The sequence below is a fragment of the Mauremys reevesii genome, linkage group 4 (assembly GCF_016161935.1).
Source record: "Mauremys reevesii isolate NIE-2019 linkage group 4, ASM1616193v1, whole genome shotgun sequence".
Classification (NCBI taxonomy): Eukaryota; Metazoa; Chordata; order Testudines; family Geoemydidae; genus Mauremys; species Mauremys reevesii.
The window spans coordinates 19,878,099-19,901,483 of NC_052626.1; the positions used below are offsets into that span (position 1 = coordinate 19,878,099).

Genomic DNA, 23,385 nt, shown 5'->3' on the forward strand with positions numbered 1-23,385 from the left:
AAGTGAAATCCCTACAAGCTGCATGGAAACTTTTTAAAAACACTGTAATAGAGGCTCAATTTAAATGTAAGAATATAAGAACGGCCATACTGGGTCAGCCCAAAGGTCCATCTAGTCCAGTATCCCGTTTTTCAACAGTGGCCAAAGCCAGGTGCTTTAGAAGGAATGACCAGAACAGGTAATCATCAAGTGATCCATCCCCCGTCGCCCATTCCCAGCTTCTGGCAAACAGAGCCTAGGGACACCATCCCTGCCCAACCTGACTAAAAGCCACTGATGGGCCTATCCTCCATGAATTTATCTAGTTCTTTTTTGAAACCTGTTAGTTCTTTTTTGAACCACGTATATGCCAAATTAAAAAAACAGTGAAGACCAAAACAGTTCCACCGTGGCTAAACAATAAAGTAACAGAAGCGATTAGAGATGAAAAGGCATCCTTTAAAAAACTGGAAGTTAAATCCAATTGAGGAAAATAGAAAGGAGCATAAACTCTGGCAAGTGAAGAGTAAAAATATAATTAGGAAGGCTAAAAAAGAATTTGAAGAACAGCTGGCTAAAGATGCAAAAAGTAACCACACAAAAAAAAAAAAAATTAAGTACACCAGAAGCCGGAAGCCTGCTAAGCAATCAGTGGGGCCACTGGACAACTGAAATGCTAAAAGAGCACTCAAGGATGATAAGGCCATTGCAGAGAAACTATATTAATTCTTTGTATCGGTGTTCACAGCTGAGGACGTGAGGGAGATTCCCAAACCTGAGCCATTCTTTTTAGGAGACAAATCTGAGCAACTGTCCCAGATTGAGGTGTCATTAAGAAAAGGTTTTGGAACAAATTGATCAATTAAACAGTAATAAGTCACCAGGACCAGATGGTATTCACCCAAGAGTTCTGAAGGAACTCAAATGTGAAATTGCAGAACTACTAACTGTAGTATGTAACCTATAATTTAAATGAGCTTCTGTACCAGATGACTGGAGGATAGCTAACGTGATGACAATTTTTAAAAAAGGCTCCAGAGCCAATCCTGGCAATTACAGACCCATAAGCCTAACTTCAGTACCAGGCAAACGGGTTGAAACTATAGTAAAGAACAGAATTATCAGACACATAAATGAACATGATTTTCTGGAGGAAGAGGCAACATGGTTTTTGTAAAGGGAAATCATGCCTCACCAATGTACTAGATTTTTTGATGGGGTCAACAAGCATGTCGAGAAGAGTGATCCAGTGGATATAGTGTACCTGGACTTTTAGAAAGTCTTTCACACAGTCCCTAACCAAAGGCTCTTAAGCAAAGTAAGCAGTCATGGGGTAAGACAGAAGGTCCTCTTATGGATCAGTAAGTAGTTAAAAGATAGGAGACAAAGAGTAGGAATAAATAGTCCGTTTTCAGAATGGAAAGAGGTGAATAGTGGTGTCCCCCAGGGGTCTGTTCTGGGACCAATTCTGTTCAACATATTCATAAGGAAGGATCTTATCAAAACTGCTTAAAGAGATTCAAGAAAGTAGTTCACTCTGGCATGCGCACTTCTTGCTGAGAGAGAGAGCGCGCGTGAATGAACACACAGCTGCCCTGCTAAAAAAGTCAAGAGGAAGTCTAGGAAGTGGAGAAGAGAAAGAAGGCTAGTGAGTCCAAAAGAGGAAGTCTAGGAAATGGAGATGGGAGAGACGGCTAGTGAGTCCAAAATGTGACTAGCTGCCTTCTAGCCTTATCTGCATAACAGGAGGAGCTACCACTGAAGTTCAGAAAGGGCTATTATTAATTAAAATGGAGCGGCAGCAATGGTTGAGTACATAGCCAACTCGACACATGTATAACACTGGGGCACTCCAAGCAGAATACTAGAAATAGCATTCCATACATTTACTGTGATCTAGAAAAGGAGGTGAATGGTGTGGTAACAATTTGATGACAAAATTTAAATTAGTAAATTTGTAGGAAGGATTGTGATCAATTCTTGAAGAACCTAAGGAAAATAGATAATTGGGCAACACGATGAGAAGATTAAGTTAGAGAAAAGTGCAAGGTAAGACTACAATTTGAGATTTATCTATATACTGATTAGTTTATTGCTCTCAAGAAAGAGCTAAAAAATATTGTGGAAAACTAATTGAAGACATCTGCTCGATCTGCAGCAGCAAAATAAATAGAAAAAATATACAGAATTGTATCAACTGATGGTATGGTTTCACCTAAGTATTACACATAGTTTTGGTCATTATATCTTAAAAATGACTGAGAAAGATTCAGAGGAGGACAATGAAAATGGTAAAAATGTACTGATTTGGGGGTGGGTGGAGAGAAGGAGGTTAAAGGACTAAGGGTAAAATTTTCAGAAGCACTTAAGTCCCATTTTCAGAAGTGACTTAGGTTCCTAAGTCTTAAAGTCAATGAGACCTATGCTCCTAAGTGCCTAAATCACTTTTGAAAGTGTGATTTAAGTGCTTTTGAAAGTTTTTCCCTAGATCTACTAGGTGAGGAAGGAAAAACAAGAGTGAGGAGAGAGAGTACAGATTGCTAACATAATGAATGATCTCGAAAAAGCCAGTTAGATGCATCTATTTCCAGTAAGATAAGAACCAGAGAGCACTCACAATTAAAAGGCCACATATTTAATGTTAAGAAGGAAATACTTTGTGCCATGTGTAATTTAACTATGGAACTACGTGAAGGATATCATTGAGGCAAACAGCTCAGGAATTTTTAATAAGAATTTATGTAAGTAATAATAGCAGCTGTAATTTACTAATTCAGATAAAATTCCTTAATACTTAGGGTATAAGCCAATTTACCAGCTGAGACCAAACAGAAATGTCCACCTAATGGTACTGTGGTAAGTGGGAGGAATTATGCCTCCCAAGGAAGCATTCAGGATTGGCCACTGGATATCAGACTAGATTAACTATTGCTCTGCTTTGAATCATCCTTAATTCCTCACTGAATCAGGATCTGAAGTTTATATGAAGGCATATATAGTATGGATGCTGAGTTTTACTGTTTTATGCCAGTGGAATGTTAAACATTTTCAATGTATATCCCCACAAAATACATTAAGGTACCAAGCAAAGCACTGTAGATACAATATCTTTAAAGACTGCTCACTGTGGTATTAAAGTCATGTATCTTCCAGTATTCACCTTCTTGCTTTTTAAAGTTTATATTGTCCATGTATTGTACAACAGTTTGTTTTCTAATACAATACAATTTGATATACGTTTTGGGAAAAAAAAGTGGTGACACACTAACTGTACTGGAAGAGAGGTGGCAGGAAACATTTTAATTTCAACTGAAAATTTGTGACGACAGTTCTGTCATTATAAGCCCAGCTCTTTTCCTTTTTCATAGTACCATATACAATGCAATGTGAAAACCTTCCAGTTGAAGATGATTAATACTGACATCTGAATTTTTCCAATGTATAAGTAGTATCAGCTTTAATAACAGCCATACACATCATCCTTTATGTTGCATGACATTTGGAACAGATTTACACAACCCCTGTTCTTCCAACAGTTCAACAAAACAGTGGAGAGGTAAAAGCAGGAGAGAACAATACTTATAGCAGAAGAGAGAGTCACTAAAACAAACAATACAGAGAGCAGAACAGAAGGCATTTCATATATCATGCCTGCTGTTTAGATTAATAGGAACAGACCTGATAACTGGAACGGAAAATGGCTGCTTCAGCGACCTTTAGCATGAACAATATCATCCCTGAAAATGAATCTTGAAGTGGATATTTTCCAATATAATCAACAAGAAAAAAGAACAAGAGATACACGTTCAGTTAAGGGAGGAAAAAAAGTCTATGGTAAGACTTAAAATCCTGTTTTTACTTCAGTCTGAGTTTAATTTACGCCATTGTTCTAACCCTTTATCCATTATAATTAGATTAATATATTTTCCATGGAGTACTGTAGTGTTGCAAAGTTGCTTCTTTAACTACATTTGAAATGATAATTAAAAATGCTAACAGTTAAACACTACAACTAAAAACAGTTTTAATACCATGAGATGAAATTCATCAGAAAACAGAGTATTACAATAGCCTAAAAATCTCTGAACAACTACCTCGTAAGTCGCTCTTTACTGTCACTGCTCAGTTAAGATGAGCTTTCACAAGATCTAACCAGAAAATGATTATTGTTATACATTTAGAACTGTAAACACAAACAGTCTGATATATATTTCCCCCACACTAACAGAAGAAGAAAAATCTTTAGCATCTAAATGACCTGAAAGTTTAGACAGACAATAAAAGGAACAGTTATTTTTAGAGCTCTAAAGGCATAAAAATACAGCACTAAATTGTGACCTACAGCTATGCACAGCCAAGCATCACATCATGCGACAGTCTTAACTTTAGCTAGGAGCGCATCTGTAGTTGCTTCAGATATCATTGTTCATCTGACGATCAACAATACCTTTGGATGTATTTAGCAACAAGCATCTGAAATCGCTGCCATCTTTTTTTAAATTGCGGCCATAGGCAGAACTCAATTCAAAGGTAGGAGACCACAATGGACTCAGTGGAAAGTACTTGGTTGCCAATGCTAGGTCAACAGGATTTCTCTCTACTTTACAAGATGAATTAATCTTAAAAACAGAAGGAATCGAAATCTCATGCTCAGTCCAGATAGTTATTCTTCCAAGCACAGTTTAAGTGAGTAAACGGAGAAACTCTTTTTCTTTCAATAGTGGCTACAGCCGGGAAACAGAATATGCTAGAATAAGAAGAGATCTCAATTCAAGCAAACTCAACCGCAACAACTTGTTCACAAACAAGTGCATCAAAGGTACAGTATGTTATTTTACCCAAGTTAGTGTACTGTTTTGTAATAGATGTGACAAGTTATACCAACATAATAAAAATATATAATTTAATATATTTCTAGTATAGTTTTCCAGATGTTAATGAGTAAATAAGAAAAATTTAAAATAAAATACAGGTATTGAATTTTTAAAAGAGTGAAAAAATGCAGAATCACACTACCTATCTCTAAAAATTGATCAACAACTGCTTAAGAATTGCTTTAACTGCAAGTTTATCATTTTGAACTTCATATATTAAAAGCATTTCAGGATGACAATTTATCAAATGATATTTTCTATTTAGGATGACAATTCAGTTTCAAAGTCTAGTAAATTTTAGTATGATTTAATGGTGCAGATAAAACAATTGAAGAGATAAACTGCTACAAGTCTCTTTCAATCTTTGTAAAAATTGTAACTGTCAGATTTAATTTGAGTTTGGAGGCTTTGATCAGTAACTTCTTAAAGTGTGTTGCAAAATATTTTAATATTGAGCATATGCCCATCTATATCAATGCACCACATAAAGCATTCTGAATTTTCCATTAATCTTTTTCATGGAAAACAAACACTACAGTTTACAATACAAAGAGCTATAATGTTCAATCTTCTCATAGCTAAAAAATGCCGCTTTTTGGTTGGATGAAATGGTCAAAAAATGAGTCCTACAAATCTGCACAATATCCTGGCTCAGAAGTAGTGACCAAGACCTTGCTGAGGGAATTGAAATGGCACCTGAAAGAGCGTGAAAGATTAGTACAAGAGATTGAAAATGAACAAAAAGTCCAGAAAAATGGTGTGGATTACAACTGGTTGAAGAACTACCAAAATCCACAAGCCACAATCCCAGCTACTGAACAAAGGCAGCTTGAAGTCCTTTGTTCACAAATTCAACCTTGCCAAACTGGAACTGTTCTTAGCAGGTAACAATTTTTCTTTCTTATTATCGAACTAGAAAGTGACAATTGCAAAGTTGTTAAAATTTGGTTGTGTTTTTTTCCCCAAAGTAACAATGATTAGGAATTTAAATGAAGACTTATTTGTATAGCTTCTTATAGCTTTTCTAGAAATAAAACTCTTTAATTTTATAACACAGTACACTGACTAAAGGTCTTCTATAATGCCTTTTTATCGCATTATCTTCGAAGTACCAGAGAGGTATACAATGCTTAGACATCTGACACCCATCATTTACCTGATGATCACAGAATTGAGTTAGAGTATTAACACAACAACAGTTTACATACAAGCCTTCAATCTCTTCACATTTTAAAGGGATTGCAATTAAGCATGTCTCAACATTTAGTTAAAACACCTTAATAATTAACTTTTCCTATGTGATATTGTATATATAAATTCCCCAAATGATGTATTTTTATATATTTTCCAAGGCTGTGCGGGAAGAACAGAACCTATGCTCCCTTTAAAGCCCAGAAAATACTTGAGGGCAAAGTCAGTTTGAATCAATTTACCAAGATGGCTTAATAAATAAAAAAAACCTAGTATCCACTGATCTTAACAGTTGTACTGCATCCAAATACATTGTAGGAGCTTTTTTATTTTTCTCTTCTTTTTTTTGGAAGAAAAGAAACAAATGAGGCCAGAAAGTAGTTTTTTTTCCCTAAAAAAAGGAAGAGGAGGAAAAGTGTGCTGGAATAGTTTTCAGCACTGACAAATTAGATTTCAATTCTTTTTTTGTTTCTAGATTTCGTGAAGTTTTGGCAGAAAATGATGTCTTACCTTGGGAAATAGTCTACATATTCAAGCAAGTTTTAAAAGATTTTCTAACTACTATTGAGAAGGAAAACCAACAAGACCAACTAGTAGATGTATGGAATACAAATTGCTCTGAACACTTCACAGTGCCTGGTGACAGCTCTAACAAATCGGACAAAGATGAAATTCCCACAGTCTCAAGTTACGTTGACAAAAATACACAGAGCATGTTTCCCACTTTTTCTCACCGAATCTGGAATCTTCCATATTACTATCCATCAAGTTAAAATTTTTCTTCAGTTATCTGAATTCCCTTTTATCATCCCAATTCAGAGACGTAAAACATATAGGAATAAGAAATATGACATGCTCCCCTTTGTTGCGACCTCAGAATTTTAAATCCCTAATTATAGTCTCTATACATTTTACAAACTTTAATTAAAATAATTACCCTTTTTACCATTACTATTCCAAGGATATTGTGTTTAAGGGAACCTTTTAATATAAAGAGATAAAAAAATATAACTGTAGATCTTTCCAAAAAGTGTTGAAACTATCTTGTTTGTACTGTACCTATAGCATCTACTGTAACAACCAATAGCCATTTTCCATATTTCAAAATCTGATCACTGTGCAAAATGTTAGCAGGGACTTCTGTTCAGTAATCTACATAGTTTTTTGAGATTCTTCTAAGGAAACAATATACCATGTGTGAGGTATGCTTTAAAACAGTAATCTCTTTATTCAATATAACTGAGGAGAAGTTCTGATGATGAAAACTATTTCACAAGTCCAACAAGAACTTGTAAAGGGAAAATAATCAAATGTTATAACATTGTCTGTACTGTTTATGATTAGTTTTCTGAACATGTTGCAATACTGCAAAGATCCTCAAATGAAGAGCAACAATCTGGATATTTAACTAGCTTTAGTGGCTGGTTCTCTCTCCTTGAAGAGATTTAGAGATACCTTTTTATTTCAAAATAAAAGTGGTTTTACTTCATCTCCTTGCTTTTCTTGGAAAAAGTTAATTATCAGGGGTGTAGAATAACTTTCAGTGATTTGGTATCTTACAGAATCAGCTTTCTATAGTGGTAAATGAGTCTGAAAACCTGTTCCAGAGGATATACATTACTTAAGCATTTGAAATTTAAAAATAATAATAATAATAAAATTTAAAAAACACACACACACATAAAAGTTGCTGCCCCAAGCCATCAATATGGGGTCATAATAAAGTTATATTAGACCAGGGCTTGGCAACCTTTCAGAAGTGCTGTGCCAAGTCTTCATTTATTCACTCTAATTTAAGGTTTCGCACGCCTGTCATACATTTTAGGAGGTCTCTTTCTATAAGTCTATAATATATAACTAAACTATTGTTGTATGTCAAGTAAATAAGGTTTTTTAAATGTTTAAGAAGCTTAATTTAAAATTAAATTAAAATGCAGAGCCCCCCAGACCCAGGCAGTGAGAGTGTCACTGAAAATCAGCTCACATGCCGCCTCTGGCATGCATACCATAGGTTGCCTACCCCTGTATTAGACTCAAGTGACATGTAGTAACTGTGGCCGCAACTGGCACAATTAGAGCAGAAAAATCAATGAACATGATGCAAAAACCCACTTTTGCTTCAATTGTGAAAGGGCTAGATTTAAATCCCACCATCACAGAAGAAAGATTTCTGCACACCTTTGTTACACAAAAAAGCTTCTTTCTCCAGATGTTCTTTCCTTTTGTTAGTCTGTCACACCATTAAAAAAAGAAAAATTGGCCCCAATTCTAAGTGTCTTTTTACAAAGGCACTATGGAGAAACACTTCCTCTGCTTATTCTCCTACTACAGTATACCAGTAAGACACTTCGATAGAGTTTCTCAACACATAGAGAAAGGACAACTGAAGCTTTGAGAGATATTCATCAATAGATTTCCAGATTAAAAAAATAAAGGTTACAATGAAATTAAGGTTCAGTAGACAAAACAAGAACACATTCAAATTTTTAAAACACTAAACGTTGAAAAGCTTGGAAATACAAAGAACATTCCAAGTACGAAAAACTACCTGGAAAACAGACTCATGAGATAACGGTCACTATCTTCTACCTTACCTTCATTTAGTGTTTGCAAGGCAGTCTCAAAAAAAAAAAATCTGAAAGTTTAGTTAAGCAAGAATTCATTTTCCTAAGAGCTTATACTCTTATAATTGTCTATAACTCTAGACATGGATTAGTTTTCCACACCCATAGGAACAGGCCTCCCCATACCTTCTGAGCTTTAGATTAGGCTTGAATAAAGGCTGGGAGTGGATGGGTCATTATACAAAGTAAAAACTGTTTCCCATGCTAATTTTCCCCTACTGTTACTCACACCTTCTTGTCAACTGTTGGAAATGGGCCACCCTGATTATCACTACAAAAGTTTTTCTCCTGCTGATAATAGCTCACCTTAATTAATTACTCTCATTACAGCTGGTATGGCAACACCCATTTTTTCATGTTCTCTGTGTATATATATCTTCCTACTGTATTTTCCACTGCATGCATCCAATGAAGTGGGTTTTAGCCCACGAAAGCTTATGCTCAAATAAATTTGTTAGTCTCTAAGGTGCCACAAGTACTCCTGTTCTTTTTAGAATATTTAGTAACTCATAGGAGAAGCTATGAAAAACACTGGGAAATGAGAGTGAACCCTCACAAGCATCCTAAAGCTCAGCGTGTAAATCTATGCTACAACCAGAGGCAAGTCAGAAATGCAGACTCACGCTACTGCACTAAAACAGCTGCACTTGGGACTGAGCTGCAAGGTTTACACAGCTGTTTTTAGCACCATTGCACAAGCCCAGGTCTGTCGACCCAGCCTGTATAGACATACCCGGGGCGTGGGTACATCTCATAGTGGCAGCAGCCCTACAAAAAGCCTCCTGAAACTAATGAACATATAAAGCAGGTCGAAAGAAAGGGAGTGAACACCCTCCTGATCAATTACTCTAGCCTCATCATTATGCAACACTCAAGTCTGTAGAAGAAGAGTTCCTTTCCTACAATTCTCAGGAAGTCCACAGGGAGCGACGACTGTGTGAGAAGCATAGGTGCTGACTCCGTGGGTGCTCCGGGGCTGGAAAAAAATTGGTGGGTGCTCAGCACCCACTGGCAGCTTCCCACCCCGCCCCTGCTCCAGCTCACCTCCACTGTGTCCTGCTTCTCCCCACTCCCTCCCAGCGCTTGCACCGCGAAACAGCTGATTTGCGGGGCAGGAAGGAAGGAGGCGGAACGTGGCACGTTGGGGGAAGAGGCAGGGCCGGGGCAGGGATTTGGGGAAGGGATCCATTAGGGGCAGGGAGGGGGCAGAGTTAGGGCAGGGACTTTGGGGATGGGGTTGGAATGGGGGCAGGGCCAGGAGGAAAGGGTGGAGTTGGGGTGGGGCCAAGGACAGGGGGGAGCCACAGGCTCCCACCGGCACTGGAGAAAGTTGGCACCTATGGTGAGAACAGGGAGACTTTGGTGGGAAGAAGTGAAAGGGGCATATATCATGATTCCCGAGACCTAAGAGAGGGGATTAACCTGTTGAGCCTTTTGTCCCAAATGACAAAGAAGATATATTTTGAGCTCTCTCTCTGCAAGAGAACGTGAAAAGTAATTGAATGTTTACAATTCCAGGACTAGGACATGCTATACTAAGCATTCCAGAGTTGACATTCTCTGGTGTAGCTCCAAAAAAACACAAAGCTAATTTTTTTAATACAATGAAAATTTTGGTCGTATGCACTAGATCTCTGCTATGGGAGTCCACTTAAGTAGTAGTATCTTTCTATTTTGCCATTTTCTAATAAAAAAAAGGTAAAGGAGTTGTGAAACTACTTCCTTCTAAGGTCAGGGTATCAAGACTGAAAAATCAATGACTTAGTGGTCAAAGCATCACTCTGCTGCAATACAGAATTAACATGGACTTCCAAAGAAGGCTAGCCTCAAACAATATGAGCTGATCAAACAGCAGAGTATTCACAGTTAGACACAGAGATTTATGAGTATAGTATACTCCCAATTATCCGAATAGCATGGAGGACAGAGATTTTATTCAGATAATTGGGAGTTTGGATAAGTGCAGGAGTGGCAACAAACCCTTTGCAGCTCCGCTGTCATGACCCTGCTCACTCACTCCTGTAACAGCAGGCTGCAGAGGGCTCCCTTTGCTGCCACTTCTACCCTCTTGGTTATTGCAAGCCCAATGTGTGATGGCATGGCTGCAGTTCTGGAGGAGCACAGACCCGTCCCCGAGCCAGGGCTCTGCTCTGCCAAGTCCACAGCCTTCCTTGAACCTGGAGCCTTCAAGGATTGGGTGTGACCAGCACTGTGGCAGCACAGAAAGTCCTCTGCAGCTCCTCTGTCACAGCCCTGCTCACTCACTCCCAGGACATCAGAGCTGCAGAGGACTCTCTGTGCTGCTGCAGAAGCCATTCAGTTACAGGCTGTCTGGCTTCCCTCACAGCTAGAGAGGTAGGCTCCTCCTCCTCCTCACAGTCCTGGCCAGGGGTACCTACTCTCTATTATCCAAATCTCCACGTTATCTGAATCCCTTCTTTGCCCCCCCTACATTCCTCCCAACACGTGGGAAAAGGAAGGGATTCAGATAACAGGGAGGAGGTTTGAATAACCTCCAGTAACATGGACAGGACATACTGAATGGCTGAAAAATTCTATAAGTGCTAACAAACCTGCTACCCACCTGGTGGCTTATGGAGAAGTAACATCTTCTGGCAAACCAAATGTGCTACAGTAACTTCACTCTTGTAATTAATGGTCTCTCAAGAAGTTCACTCTATCTTAGCTCCCACCTCACGGCTACGTTTCTCAGATGTGTGCCTGTCTTGGCTCACAATACTCTTGTCCTAGTACTAGCCCACTCTGCTGGCAAGGCTCCAGGGCTCTCCCGGTTCAGGCCCCGCCTTCCCTGTCGCTGCTCAGGAGCCTCGGGGGGCCGAAGGAACCAGGCAGAGGGAGCTTTCTATTGCCGCTAATCCCCAGGCCGCTCCCCACCACCTCCCCGCCCAAGGAAAGCGCCGCTGCAGTGGGGAATAATCCCGGCCCGGCCTGGCGGCGGGTCAAACCACTGCACCGCTCCCCTCCCCGGGCGGCTCCGACACTCACCCGGCGGCGGCGGCGGCGGGCGGCTCGGACGCGGCGGGCACGGCGGCCTGAGGCTCACCGCCCAGTAACTCGACGTTGGTGACGGCCTTGCCGAGAGTGAACCAGTCGGTGATCTGGTCGAGGGTGAGCTTCCGCAGCATGGCGGCGGCGCCGGGGCCGGGCAGGGCTAGAGGCTTCCCCCGCCACACTCGATGGGACCACAACTCCGTGCGCCGCCACGTGCACCCCGCGCGCTCGGCTGGCTCCGCCCCCTGCAGCCCCGCCCTCCAGCCACGTGCTCACGCTGCGCAGCCGCGGCCAGGACGGGAGCTGCTCAGTTCTCTGCGCTGCTTTGCGCGAAGTTTCCTTCGCAACTCTCTTTGGTCCTTCCAATGCCTTCGTGCAGTGCTATGGATAACACCCCCCCACACAGCGTCCCCTCCTCCCACATCTAGTAGGGCACCAACCGCACCCTTTCCTGCCTGCCTCCAAGCCAACGTCTCCCGCATCCCAGGGTAATGCACCTCTCCCTCCCTGAATCCCAGCTACTGTCAGCAAATCCCCCTAGCATCCCCTGGACTGTAGCATCCACGTGTAACCACTCCCATAGGTTACACACACACGATAACCCCTATGACTCCCACCTGGCAAATCCTGCTCCCTGCCTCTAAAATAAGCCATCCCCTAGACTGCACGGTTATGCTCCTTCCCCCAGGAGCCGCTGTGGAGGGGGCTAAGGGCTGTTGGGGTTCCTCTCCATCAGGGCAGTGCAGGGGGGGCTATTGCACTGGGTTGAAGTAGCACTGAAGGAACAGCTTTCAGAGTAGCAGTCATGTTAGTCTGTATCTGCAAAAAGAACAGGAGTACTTGTGGCACCTTGGAGACTAACAAATTTATTTGAGCATAAGCTTTCATGGGCTACAGCCCACTTCATCGGATACATGCAGTGGAAAATACAGTAGGAAGATATATACACAGAGAACATGAAAAAGTGGAAGTAGCCATACCAACTGTTAGAGGCTAATTAAGACGAGCTACCAGCAGCAGGAGAAAAAACATTGTGTAAAGATAATCAAGATGGCCCATTCTAGACAGCTGACAAGAAGGTGTGAGGATACCTAACATGGGGAAATGGATTCAATATGTGTAATGACCCAGCCACTGGGAATCCTCACACCTTCTTGTCAACTGTCTAGAATGGTGCCATCTTGATTATCACTACAAAAGTTTTTTTCTCCTGTTGATAATAGATAATTTTAATTAATTAGCCTCTGACAGTAAATGTGTAAGTTTCCAAGGTGCCACAAGTACTCTTGTTCTTTTTTGAAGGAACAGCTGAGCGTGCTCCCTTCCCCCCACCCCATCCACGGGGCACAGGGGAAGGGCAGGGCCCTGAGCTATCTCCTCCTCAGGAGGGGGATCTCTCTTCCTCAGCAGGGGGAGCAATGGCGGGCATATCGCTGAGCAGACTCTTCCGCAGTAGCGGGTGCCGTGGGGCTGGCAGGGCATCGATCGGGATTTTTGGCAATTGGCAGGGGGCTGATCGGGTTTCTCCGGGCAGGACACGCAACAGGAAACAGGGCGTGGAGAAGCGCGGGTTCCCTTGCAGGGGTGCAGTGGGGGAGGGAAGGTCACTGAGTAGGTTGCATGGTGAGGGAAAGGCGCTGCGGGGCCCTTGCCGGCAGGGGGCGCTGAGGCGAGGGCAGAGCGCACTTTAGCTGGGGAAGCAGGACCTACTAGGGTGCGTGTCGCTCCCGCTCCTCTCTGGTCGGGGGAGGGGCGCCGCCGGAGACGTTCTAGCCTCTCCTCTCGTTGGCGGTTATTTTCCCAGCGTCCCGCGCGCGGCGGCAGCGGCAGTTCCATTCCGTGACCTTCGCCAACGGCCCGTGTGTCACCGGCTCCAAGGTGGGTTCGGCCCGGTTCGTCCTGCTGAGGGAGCTTCGGGAAGGCGGGTTCCCCCGGGTCTGCCGCGAGCGCGGCTGCGGCCTTCCTCGGGCGCTATAGGCCCGCGGGATTTATGCCGGAGCCGGGCTGCGCGGGGAGGAGAGCGCCCGGCCCGGCCCGGCCCAGCCCGGCAGCTGGGGAAGACATCCGGGGGCTGCGCCCTGGCGATACTGGGGGGAGGGGGAGATCGGTCGCGTCTGAGCCTGTCCTGCCTCTCCCTGGGGGGCAATCTCGGGGTTCTCTCCGTGGTGGTGGTGCACGTTCCCCCTGCAAGGTGGGTGGACGGGATGGCAGGCACGTCATGGTGGGTGAGCCCTTCGCAAAGGCCTTCTCTGCTGTGCAGAGATGCTTTAGATCCCAAAGCACTCCTCGAGTGAACAGGCCAGGGCGCCGCAGCTGTGCTAAGCACCTAGCTGCCAGAAGCTCATGTAAAAGAGGGGCCCATACCTAGTAGGATGCCCGAATTCCCCCCCCCCTCCGCCCCCTCCAGTAGCTGAAAGGTGCTGAGCTTTTTAGTGTGTTTATTTAGTGGGGATTTCATTTTAGCTTATTGTTAATGCAATACAAATTTGAAGTCGTACACCCTGCTTTATTTGGTTGATAGTGGGAGAAAAAGCATTTTGTCCATATATGTTTCTTTTTTTCCCTTTTACATCAGTCTCCTGTTGCTTTGATAGGTATATGTATCTGTTAGTCTGCATTGCCTCCTAACCCCTGTTCTAAGTACAAGCCATTTGAAATGTATGAAATCTTTCTCGTGGTTCTGAATAGCAGCAGTGAAAACACAACACTAGTTTTTTTTCATTCTGCTTCATATCAGGAAAGGTACCAGGTGTAATAGAGCTGTCTCTCCACAGTCCGGGGAAGACATCATTGCATTGCTGTGTATTCAGAAGTTTTTCACAGAAGGGTTAAATGTCCTTTTAAATGAATGCCTACATATTGCCTATTTGTGGTAGCATAGTGCTTTGGAGCTCTAGTAATGGACTAGGACAACGTTTTGCTTGGCACTGTAAGCAAACAACGAAAAGAAAGATGGTCTCTGCTTCAAAGATGACATTAGTCTCACCTCCTTTTCCCCTTCTCCCACTCCCTCCCCACACACATGGCAGGAAGAGCCTCCTATTTACTATTAGCAAATAGGTCAGTGGAACCTGGACCTGAAATCCCTTGAAAACTCTGTCCTTCCTTCTTACCGTTTTGCAGTGTACTAGCTGCTGTCCTTTATCCACATGTGGTTGGTTTAGATGTGCTGTGTGTATACTTTGTTAAATGCTTTAGGTTTCTCAAGGTAAAATGTTACAGAAATGTAAAGTGTTATACAGTGTGGTGCTCTTACATATACTCCCATGTCTTTTGGAATGTTGAGAAGAAGTTATATTAAAATATCTCAAGTTTTTCACAAAAATACTTGTAAATACCAAATCCATGGGCATAACGAGTATAAAACATGTTGAAAGATTGCTTGATGCTTGGCCATGTGACAAAGATGGTGTACTTGGAGTAATGGTGTTAATTTTAATTGCCTCCGAACTGTCTGTCAAATGGTATTTTCAGCAGCCTCATAAAACTATATATTCTGCTTTTCTGAGTAAAGGTGAACATGCCGTGTTGGGAGAGGAAATGTTACTCTTAATTAAATGTATTTATTTATTAAATAAAGCTCAGTAGAACAGGGATGGGCATCTGTTGTTCTGGACGATGTTCTTGCTCTATCTCCCCTCTCGACTATTTTTTTTAAAAATCTAGTAAGACTCTTTTTCTCTTTTTTTTTTGCTTGGGGGGGGGGAGGAAGGGGCTTTTTCTTTTAAAATAAAATTAAATCCCCCCCTCCCCCCCCCCAAAAATTGTTGTTAGCTGTAACAATATTACAGTATAGAAAAATGGGGGCGTAAGCAGCATTTTCACCTTTAGGGCCTTGTCTTCACTAGTATTTTACCTTTGAGTTAGCTAATTTTGAATTAAGAACACACTTCTTTTCCCTGTGAAGACAAGTACATTGTGACACATGATGGCTATTAGGTGGCCTGTGCGAAATATTTGGTCTCACTCCAGTGTCTAGTGATAAGGTGTCTGTTACAAACACTGCCACAGTATAGACTGGATTTTCTGTACATTTGCAATTCTGCAAATTCACTAATTAGTTTAACGTTCATTTTAAAATGTGTCCTATAAGAAATGTAGCATGTTAGTATTTTGTTTGTTCTAAACAGGCCCACCGACAGAAATTCTGGGCCCCAGGACTAGGGCTGTCCCTAGGGGGGCTGGGGCCGAAATGATGTATCTGTCACTTCTGGGACCACTCACGCCAGTCTGCAGGGCCCCCCAGAGCACAAGGCCCGGTGTGGTCTCATGCACCTAAGTGCCCTGCGGCCCACCCAGGCGATTTAAAAGGGCCTGGGGCTACTGGCCATCACCACTACCCAGCAGCAGCCAGCCCAGGCCCCCCACTCCTCCCTTCCCCCCCCCTCCCCCCTCCATCCTGGTTCCTGGTTTGAGTCTGATCGTTATATTTGAAGAAATAAGATGTTAGCAATTATTGTATCTAGTTATGATTACATAGCCTATTGATAGTATCAGATCAAAAGTTCAGATAACTTCTAAATGGTATAATTGTGATATCAGAGGTAACTCAATGAATCACCACCCTTTGTCTAATTTGTATGCAACAATTCTGTTGGTTGCAATGAGTCGTGAGCAGCCTTAGGATGAGTGGACATGTGTCAAGAGCTCTCAGTGGTAGATAACTTGACTTGTTATCCTTATTCATCATTCTTTTTATTGTGGTATCACCCAGCAGCCCCCTGTAACCTTAACTCTGAATTTTCTGGGTTTTTAATGCTTGGTTTGGGGAGAATAACTGCATCGGTCTACTGTTTTTTAACCTTGGTGTTGATATTTACTCTTGACCTTGATTCCATCTAATACCATTTTTTGGTTGGCAATAGAGAACTTCAATTCCCAAGGGTGTGTATATATGTGCACTTTTCACAAGCATTCAATTCATATAATACATTTTAAAATAAAAACATAGGAAATAAAATTAAATTCAGCGTAGGGATAGGGATGTAAAAGTTTAACCGGTTAACCGATAAGCATCAGTCTTATTGGTTTCAGTTAACAATTAAACTCTGCTACACCCCTTGCACCCATAGTTCCCCTACATATGAACTGCTTAACGGTTAACCATTTAACTGATAGAATTTTAATAGGTTAAACCGTTACCATTTTTAAACCCTGTTTATAGATACAATTAAATGTTTCTTTTAAATATAAAGTTCCTTATTTATTTTGTCCTGATTCAAGTACAATCAAGAACAAATCCTTTCTTTATTCATGTAAAACATCAGGGGAGGATGTAATAGCAAAATTCATCATCATGACCATTTTTTTTATAACTTTCAGATGTTACAATATTTTACTAAGACGTGGCGCCACATGAAGATTTACTACACTACCGTTTACCAGGAAATATGGGTTGGGTTGGCCTTAACCTCCTATGTCTATTACAAACTCTCCTTTGGTCGTAAGTTACATTGTTTCAATCTTAGCTTTAGTGTACTTTCTTTGAAACCTTTGTTGTAAATAAAACTGTTGAAACTAACTGTCTGGAAATGCCCAAATATTTTATTTAAAATAATAAGCAGTTGCTTTATCACCTCACTAAGGCCAGACACTAGAAAAGGTTTACTGGGAAAGCTATACCAGCAAACCCTCCTCATGCAGATACAGCTTATATCAGCAAAAAAAAAAAAAGAGTGCTTTTGCCATTGTAGCTTATACTGGTTCCCAAAATGAAATAAACTATAAAGGCAAAGGCACTTCTGTGCCACTACACCTGTATCTACACTAGGGCTTTTGCTGGTATAGAAATGTGTCTAAAAATTACACTTCTAATCAACATTACTGTGTTAAGTCAAAGTTTATTTACTCCTGCAACTTCATCTTGAATGGCAAGTGTCTTAAAGGTTAAAACTGGGATTTTTTTAAATAAAAAAAGTTTAGTAGTTTCTCTTTTTTTGTTTTTTTTTTAATTTGAAAACCAATGGAACTTTGAGTGTACTAATTAGTGCTGTCAAGCAATTAAAAAATTAATTGCAATTAAACACGCCATTAATCACACTGTTAAACAATAATAGAATACCATTTATTTAAATATTTTTGGTTGTTTTCTACACTTTCAAATATATTGATTTCAGTTACAACACAGAATACAAAGTGTACAGTGCTCACTTTATATTTACTTTTGATTACAAGTATTTGCACTGTAAAAAAAAATAGTATTTTTCAATTCACCTAATACAAGTACTGTAGTGAAATCTCTTTATCATGAAAGTTGAACTTACAAATGTAGAATTATGTACCAAAAAAACTGCATTCAAAAATAAAACTCTATAATTTTAGAGCCAGTAAGTCCACTCAGTCCTACTTCTTGTTCACAATGTCACCTTAAAGTGAGAACAGGCGTTCACATGGCACTCTTGTAGCCAGCGTCACAATACATGCCAGATGCGCTAAAGATTCATACGTCCGTTCATGTTTCAAACTCCATTCCAGGGAATGTAAGTCCATGCTGATGATGAGTTCTGCTCAATAACAATCCAAAGTAGTGCAGACCAACGCATATTCATTTTCATCATCCGAGTCGGAAGCCACCAGATGAAGGTTGATTTTCTTTTTTGGTGGTTCGGGTTCTGTAGTTTCCGCATTGGATTGTTGCTCTTTTAAGACATCTGAAAGCATGCTCCACACCTTGTCCCTCTCAGATTCTGGAAGGCACTTCAGATTCTTAAACCTTGGGTTGAGTGCTGTAGCTATCTTTAGAACTCTCACATTGGTATCTTGTTTGCATTTTTCTTTGCATCATCTCTGCAGTGTAAATGTTCTTAAAATGAACAACGTGTGCTGAGTCATCATCCGAGACTGCTATAACATGAAATATATGGCAGAATGCAGGTAAAGCGGATCAGGGGACATACAATTCTCTCCCAAGGAGTTCTGTCACAAATTTAAGTTGTGCATTATTTTTTTAACCATCATCAGCATGGAAGCATGTCCTCTGGAATGGTGGCCGAAGCGTGAAGGAGCATATGAATGTGTAGCATATCTGGCACATAATTACCTTGGAGTGCCGACTACGAAAGTGCCATGCAAATGCCTGTTCTCAATTTCTGGTGACGTAAATAAGAAGAGGGCAGCATTAGCTCCTGTAAATATAAACAGACTTGTTTGTCTTCGCGATTGGCTGAACAAGTAGTAGGACTGAGTGGAAGTTTTACATTGTTTTGTTTTTGAGTGCAGTTACATAACAAAAAAACTACATTTGTAAGTTGCACTTTCACAATAAAGAGATTGCACTACAGTACAGTAACTCATCACTTAACATTGTAGTTATGTTCCTGAAAAATGCAACTTTAAGTGAAATGATGTTAAGTGAATCCAGTTTCCCTATAAGAATTAATAGAGATGGGAGGGGGGGGGGCAGAGGGTTGTTTCCAGGGAAATTTTTTTCACCAGACAAAAGACTATATTAGTGTGTGTGTGTGTGTGTGTGTTTTAAACAAACAATTTAATACTGTACACAGCAATGATGATTGTGAAGCTTGGGTGAGGTCAGAGAGTGGGATATTTCCCAGGGAATGTCTTACTGCTAAATGATGAACTAGCAATCAGCTGAGCCGTCAAGGGTTAACACATTGTTGTTAATGTAGCCTCACGCTCTACAAGGCTGAACAAATGGAGGGAGGTGAGACAGCATGGCAGACAGAGATAGACATACGCCGTGTGTGTGTGTGTGTGTGTGAGAGTGTGAGAGAGAGAGAGAGATGCGCATTGCCCCTTTAAGTACGCTGACCCCAATCTAATTACATTGCCTTTTTAAGTAGATCAGCAAGTTGAGACAGCAGTTGCTTCCAGCAAGCTCCTTCCATCCTGAGCCCTGTTGTGTCCCTCTTCCCCCCACCCCCCGCTCTATGGAGATGGGGTAAGCGGGGGGGCAGGAGCAGGGGGAAGGGGAACAACCTGACATTAGCACGCGCACACACACACACACACACACACACACACACAAAATATCCCTTGCACAGCAAGCAGGAGGCTCCCAGGAGCAGCACATAGCAGTGCGGGGAGGGACAGCTGAACTGCCAGCAATTGATAGCCTGCTGGGCTGCTGCCACACAGAGGAACTTAGGGGAGCAAGGAGCTGATAGGGGGGCTCTCAGTCCACCCTGGTTCCAAGCCCCCACCAGCTAGCTCCAACAGGCTGCTCTTTCTGCAAGCAGTGGACAAAGCAGGCAGTTGCCAAACAACATTATAAGGGAGCATTGCGCAACTTTAAACAAGAATGTTCCCTAATTGGTCAGCAACGTAACACCGAGACAACTTTAAGTGAGGAGTTACTGTACTTGTGTGAGTGAATTGAAAAATACTTTCTTTACAGATATTTGCACTGTAAAAATTATAAATCAAAAATAATATACTTTGATTTAAATTACAACACAGAATACAATCTATATGAACATGTAGAATAACATCCAAAATATTTAATATATTTAAATTGATATTCTGTTTAACAGTGCGATTAAAACTGCGATTAATCACAAATAATTTTTTTCAGTTAATTGCATGAGTTAACTCTGATTAATCGACAGCCCTAGTACTAATGAATTTGGTATATTTTGGGCCGGGAGTATTCACCTCCAGTATCACAGCAGATGTTTTCAACAAATGGTAATTTGGTGCTGTTGAAGCAAATTTCACAGAAAAACTGCAATTTTGCAAACCACTGTGAGGTATCATATTAAAGGTACACATTTTTACACACTAGATCCTGGGGACTGGCCAAAATGCACCCAGCACTGTGCAGGAGGGGAGGGATAGCTCAGTGGTTTGAGCATTGGCCTGCTAAACCCAGGGTTGTGAGTTCAATCCTTGAGGGGGCTACTTAGGGGTCTGGGGCAAAATCAGTACTTGGTCCTGCTAGTGAAGGCAGGGGGCTGGACTCGATGACCTTTCAGGGTCCCTTCCAGTTCTATGAGATAGGTATATCTCCATATATTTTTTTACAAAGTTGGTGTTAAGCTCACCTTTGCACTTCATTAATTTTCAGTCTGGTCTGTGTTTTGCTGGCCCCCTAAAGACTGCTCTTGTGCCTACTGCTAATAGCCATAAAGGGCTAGAAACTGCTGACAAAGACTGGCAGAGCATAGAGGATATCTGACCACGGCTCCATTCCTGCCGAAGACAGAGTGCAGTAGGCACTACTATGCTGGTTTTACACTGCTAGCTCTATACCAGGGATCGGCAGTCTTTGGCACACGGCCCGTCAGGGAAATCCGCTGGCGGGCCAGGACAGTTTGTTTACGTGCAGTGTCCGCAGGTTCGGCCGATTGCAGTTCCCACCGGGTGTGGTTCGCCGTTCCAGGCCAATGGGGGCTGTGAGAAGTGGCAGCCAGCACATCCCTCGGCCCACGCCGCTGCCCGCAGCCCCCATTGGCCTGGAACGGCAAACCGCAGCCAGTGGGAGCTGCAATCGGCTGAACCTGCGGATGCTGCAGGTAAACCAGCCGGGCCTGCCAATGGATTTCCTTGGAGGGCTGCGTGCCAAAGGTTGCCGATCCCTGCTCTATGCCTTTGCACTAGGAAAATCTTCCTGTGGCCAGATAAACCAACGGTATGGCCCCAAAATAATCGTGTCACCAGAGAATCTAGATAAATATCTCTAAATGGACAGCATATGATTATACAAACTTCTGCGATCTTCTCCCCTGGGTAACTTTTGAACTTATAGTTAGAAGTCTTAATGTGTATAAATATATATTTTAAAAGCATTATATCCTTAATTTATGGTCCCCGTAATTCTTCCAAAAACTCTCCTTGCATCTCAGATTTAACAGCATGCTATAATGAGATCTTATAACACTTTATTACATTTATAAAAAAAATTACAGTAATGTCGATTTTTTTAAATAGCTTGTTTTGATAGTTACTTTAACAAAATATATTTTGCAGTATGCTTAACTTTTCAGAACGTGTAAATTTCCTGCCATCACTGCAAATTGGTTCAAGTTTGGTTGCATACTAGTTTTTCAGGAGCTTAAAACCTTGAAAATGTGAAAAATGCAAAGCTAAATTTTGAACATTTCAATTTTTCTTCTGTTTCTAGGTAAAAAAGCAGTGGCAGACAGTAAGTATTTGTGTTATACAGCAAAGTATTCTATAGTTTATTTTAACCATGAATAAGATTTAAAGCAAATAGACCAACATATTAATTTTAATTTAGTTTGTTTTTATATTATGATATTGCAAAGTAGACCTTAAAGGGAACCTTCAGTTTTGGTTATAGTTCTCTCTATTACTCTGATATCATTGTCAGTGTGTTTACAACCCTGGTAACGTAGCTGTTGCTCCACTTTCCATTGATACTTTTTCCTTTGTGTAATAAACTAAGTTAATCTCTGCCGCAGAACAGTAATGGAAGTTCAGGAAAGTAACTTTTTAAAAAGAGTTCTAAAATATATATTTAATGGGCTTAACCATTTTATAGAGTTGATTTTTTTTTTTTAATCTAACCAGGTAGACCTTACGTTTAACTAGCTTACCATTTTTAGCTATCAACAAACTAGTTCATTTTAACATTATTTTTTGTAAAAGTTTAATATACGATCCTTAAGATTTTTAAGTATCATTGCTTGTGACTATTTTAAAGTCATAATTTTCTTATTTTTCCTCCACTAAAGCAATTGTCCTATTTCCATTCTGACTGAAAAGATAGACAATTCACTTGCTCCAAATTGAGTCAATTTTGTACATAAAGACATGTTATCTAACATTACAGGTAAAAGGAAAATACCTCCCATTGCACTGTACCGCAATAACTATTTACCCCACATAAATATATCCTGAATTTAGAGGTAACTTTTTCCCCCCATTAAATCAAATTTAACCAATAATATTGATTATGTAAATGTTAAAATATTAGGCTACCCTTGTAGATATGAAGGATTTTCAAATATTTTGATGTACTGATTCATCTAATTTTTGCATATTCATAGCTGTGAATACTTAACTGTATCTGTTAACTGTATCTAAATTGTGTGTTTGTTTCAGAATCTTCTTCTTCTGGCCATCATTAAATGGCTCTTCATTGAGTATGCATTCCATGACTTGTCATCTCTGCTATAAATGAAGCAAGCTACCATCATAGGGAAGTTAATTGGACCGCATAAGCATTGTACAGTCCTACAACTGTATGTAATCCACTGTACTACATAGGAGGAATAAATGTGTTGAGCAAGAAGTACTGGAGTGTATTTTAATACTCTAACTTAAATTTAAGAACGTTGTCAACATCTTTTTGCTCTGTACAGTTTCATAAGAACTTTCATTTTACTACAAACTGCATCAAAGGAGCACACTGAAAATAATATGTTGCTAAACTAAATATATCATAGTAGAACAGGTCAGAACTTAAAAACAAACATTTTGGTTGAATTTTTGACTTTTAAAAAAATATATTTTGTCATAATATCTCAATGTATTCAACATTTTCCGTGTGTGAATTTTTATTGCTACTGTGCAACCTCTGATTGATCAGCTTAGTTGTATGGTGGGATTTTTTTCAAAGTTAGAATGCAACTTTAAAAAAAAAAGTTATTTTTGATAATTCTGCAGAAAAATTAGACAGCAGAAGCAGTACTGTTACAAAAATGTCGCAGAAAATGCCTCTGAAATTTCTGTATAATTTCCACCTTTTTTTGCCTTTATTCAAAAGATAACTCAGAAGTTAA

General features: G+C 40.8%; 3 protein-coding genes across 7 annotated transcripts in view; 2 read left to right on the top strand and 1 right to left on the bottom strand.

Annotated features, from left to right (window-relative positions):
* TDRD9 (tudor domain containing 9) overlaps positions 1–12,119 on the bottom strand; it is a 141,935-nt gene extending 129,816 nt beyond the window's left edge. For 4 of the 5 annotated variants that reach the window (XM_039536382.1, XM_039536383.1, XM_039536384.1 and 1 more), the window contains exon 1: positions 11,675–12,119. In XM_039536382.1, the coding sequence (XP_039392316.1) occupies positions 11,675–11,814 (140 nt within the window). In that variant the 5' untranslated portion in view covers positions 11,815–12,119. The remainder of the gene's footprint in view (positions 1–11,674) is intronic. The other variant, XM_039536381.1, reaches the window with a different exon arrangement.
* On the top strand, positions 4,715–6,850 carry RD3L (RD3 like). The gene is made up of 3 exons (XM_039536386.1): positions 4,715–4,798; positions 5,432–5,737; positions 6,520–6,850. Exons 2-3 carry the CDS (start codon positions 5,439–5,441, stop codon positions 6,815–6,817), a joined length of 597 nt encoding a protein of 198 aa, XP_039392320.1. The 5' UTR covers positions 4,715–4,798; positions 5,432–5,438; the 3' UTR covers positions 6,818–6,850.
* A 1,536-nt stretch (positions 12,120–13,655) lies between the features above and the next one.
* Positions 13,656–22,895, top strand: ATP5MJ (ATP synthase membrane subunit j). Its single transcript, XM_039536387.1, has 4 exons — positions 13,656–13,871; positions 17,003–17,123; positions 21,762–21,782; positions 22,706–22,895. The coding sequence occupies exons 1-4, from the start codon at positions 13,671–13,673 to the stop codon at positions 22,729–22,731; spliced, it is 369 nt and encodes a 122-aa protein (XP_039392321.1). The 5' UTR covers positions 13,656–13,670; the 3' UTR covers positions 22,732–22,895.
* The last annotated feature ends 490 nt before the right edge of the window (positions 22,896–23,385 follow it).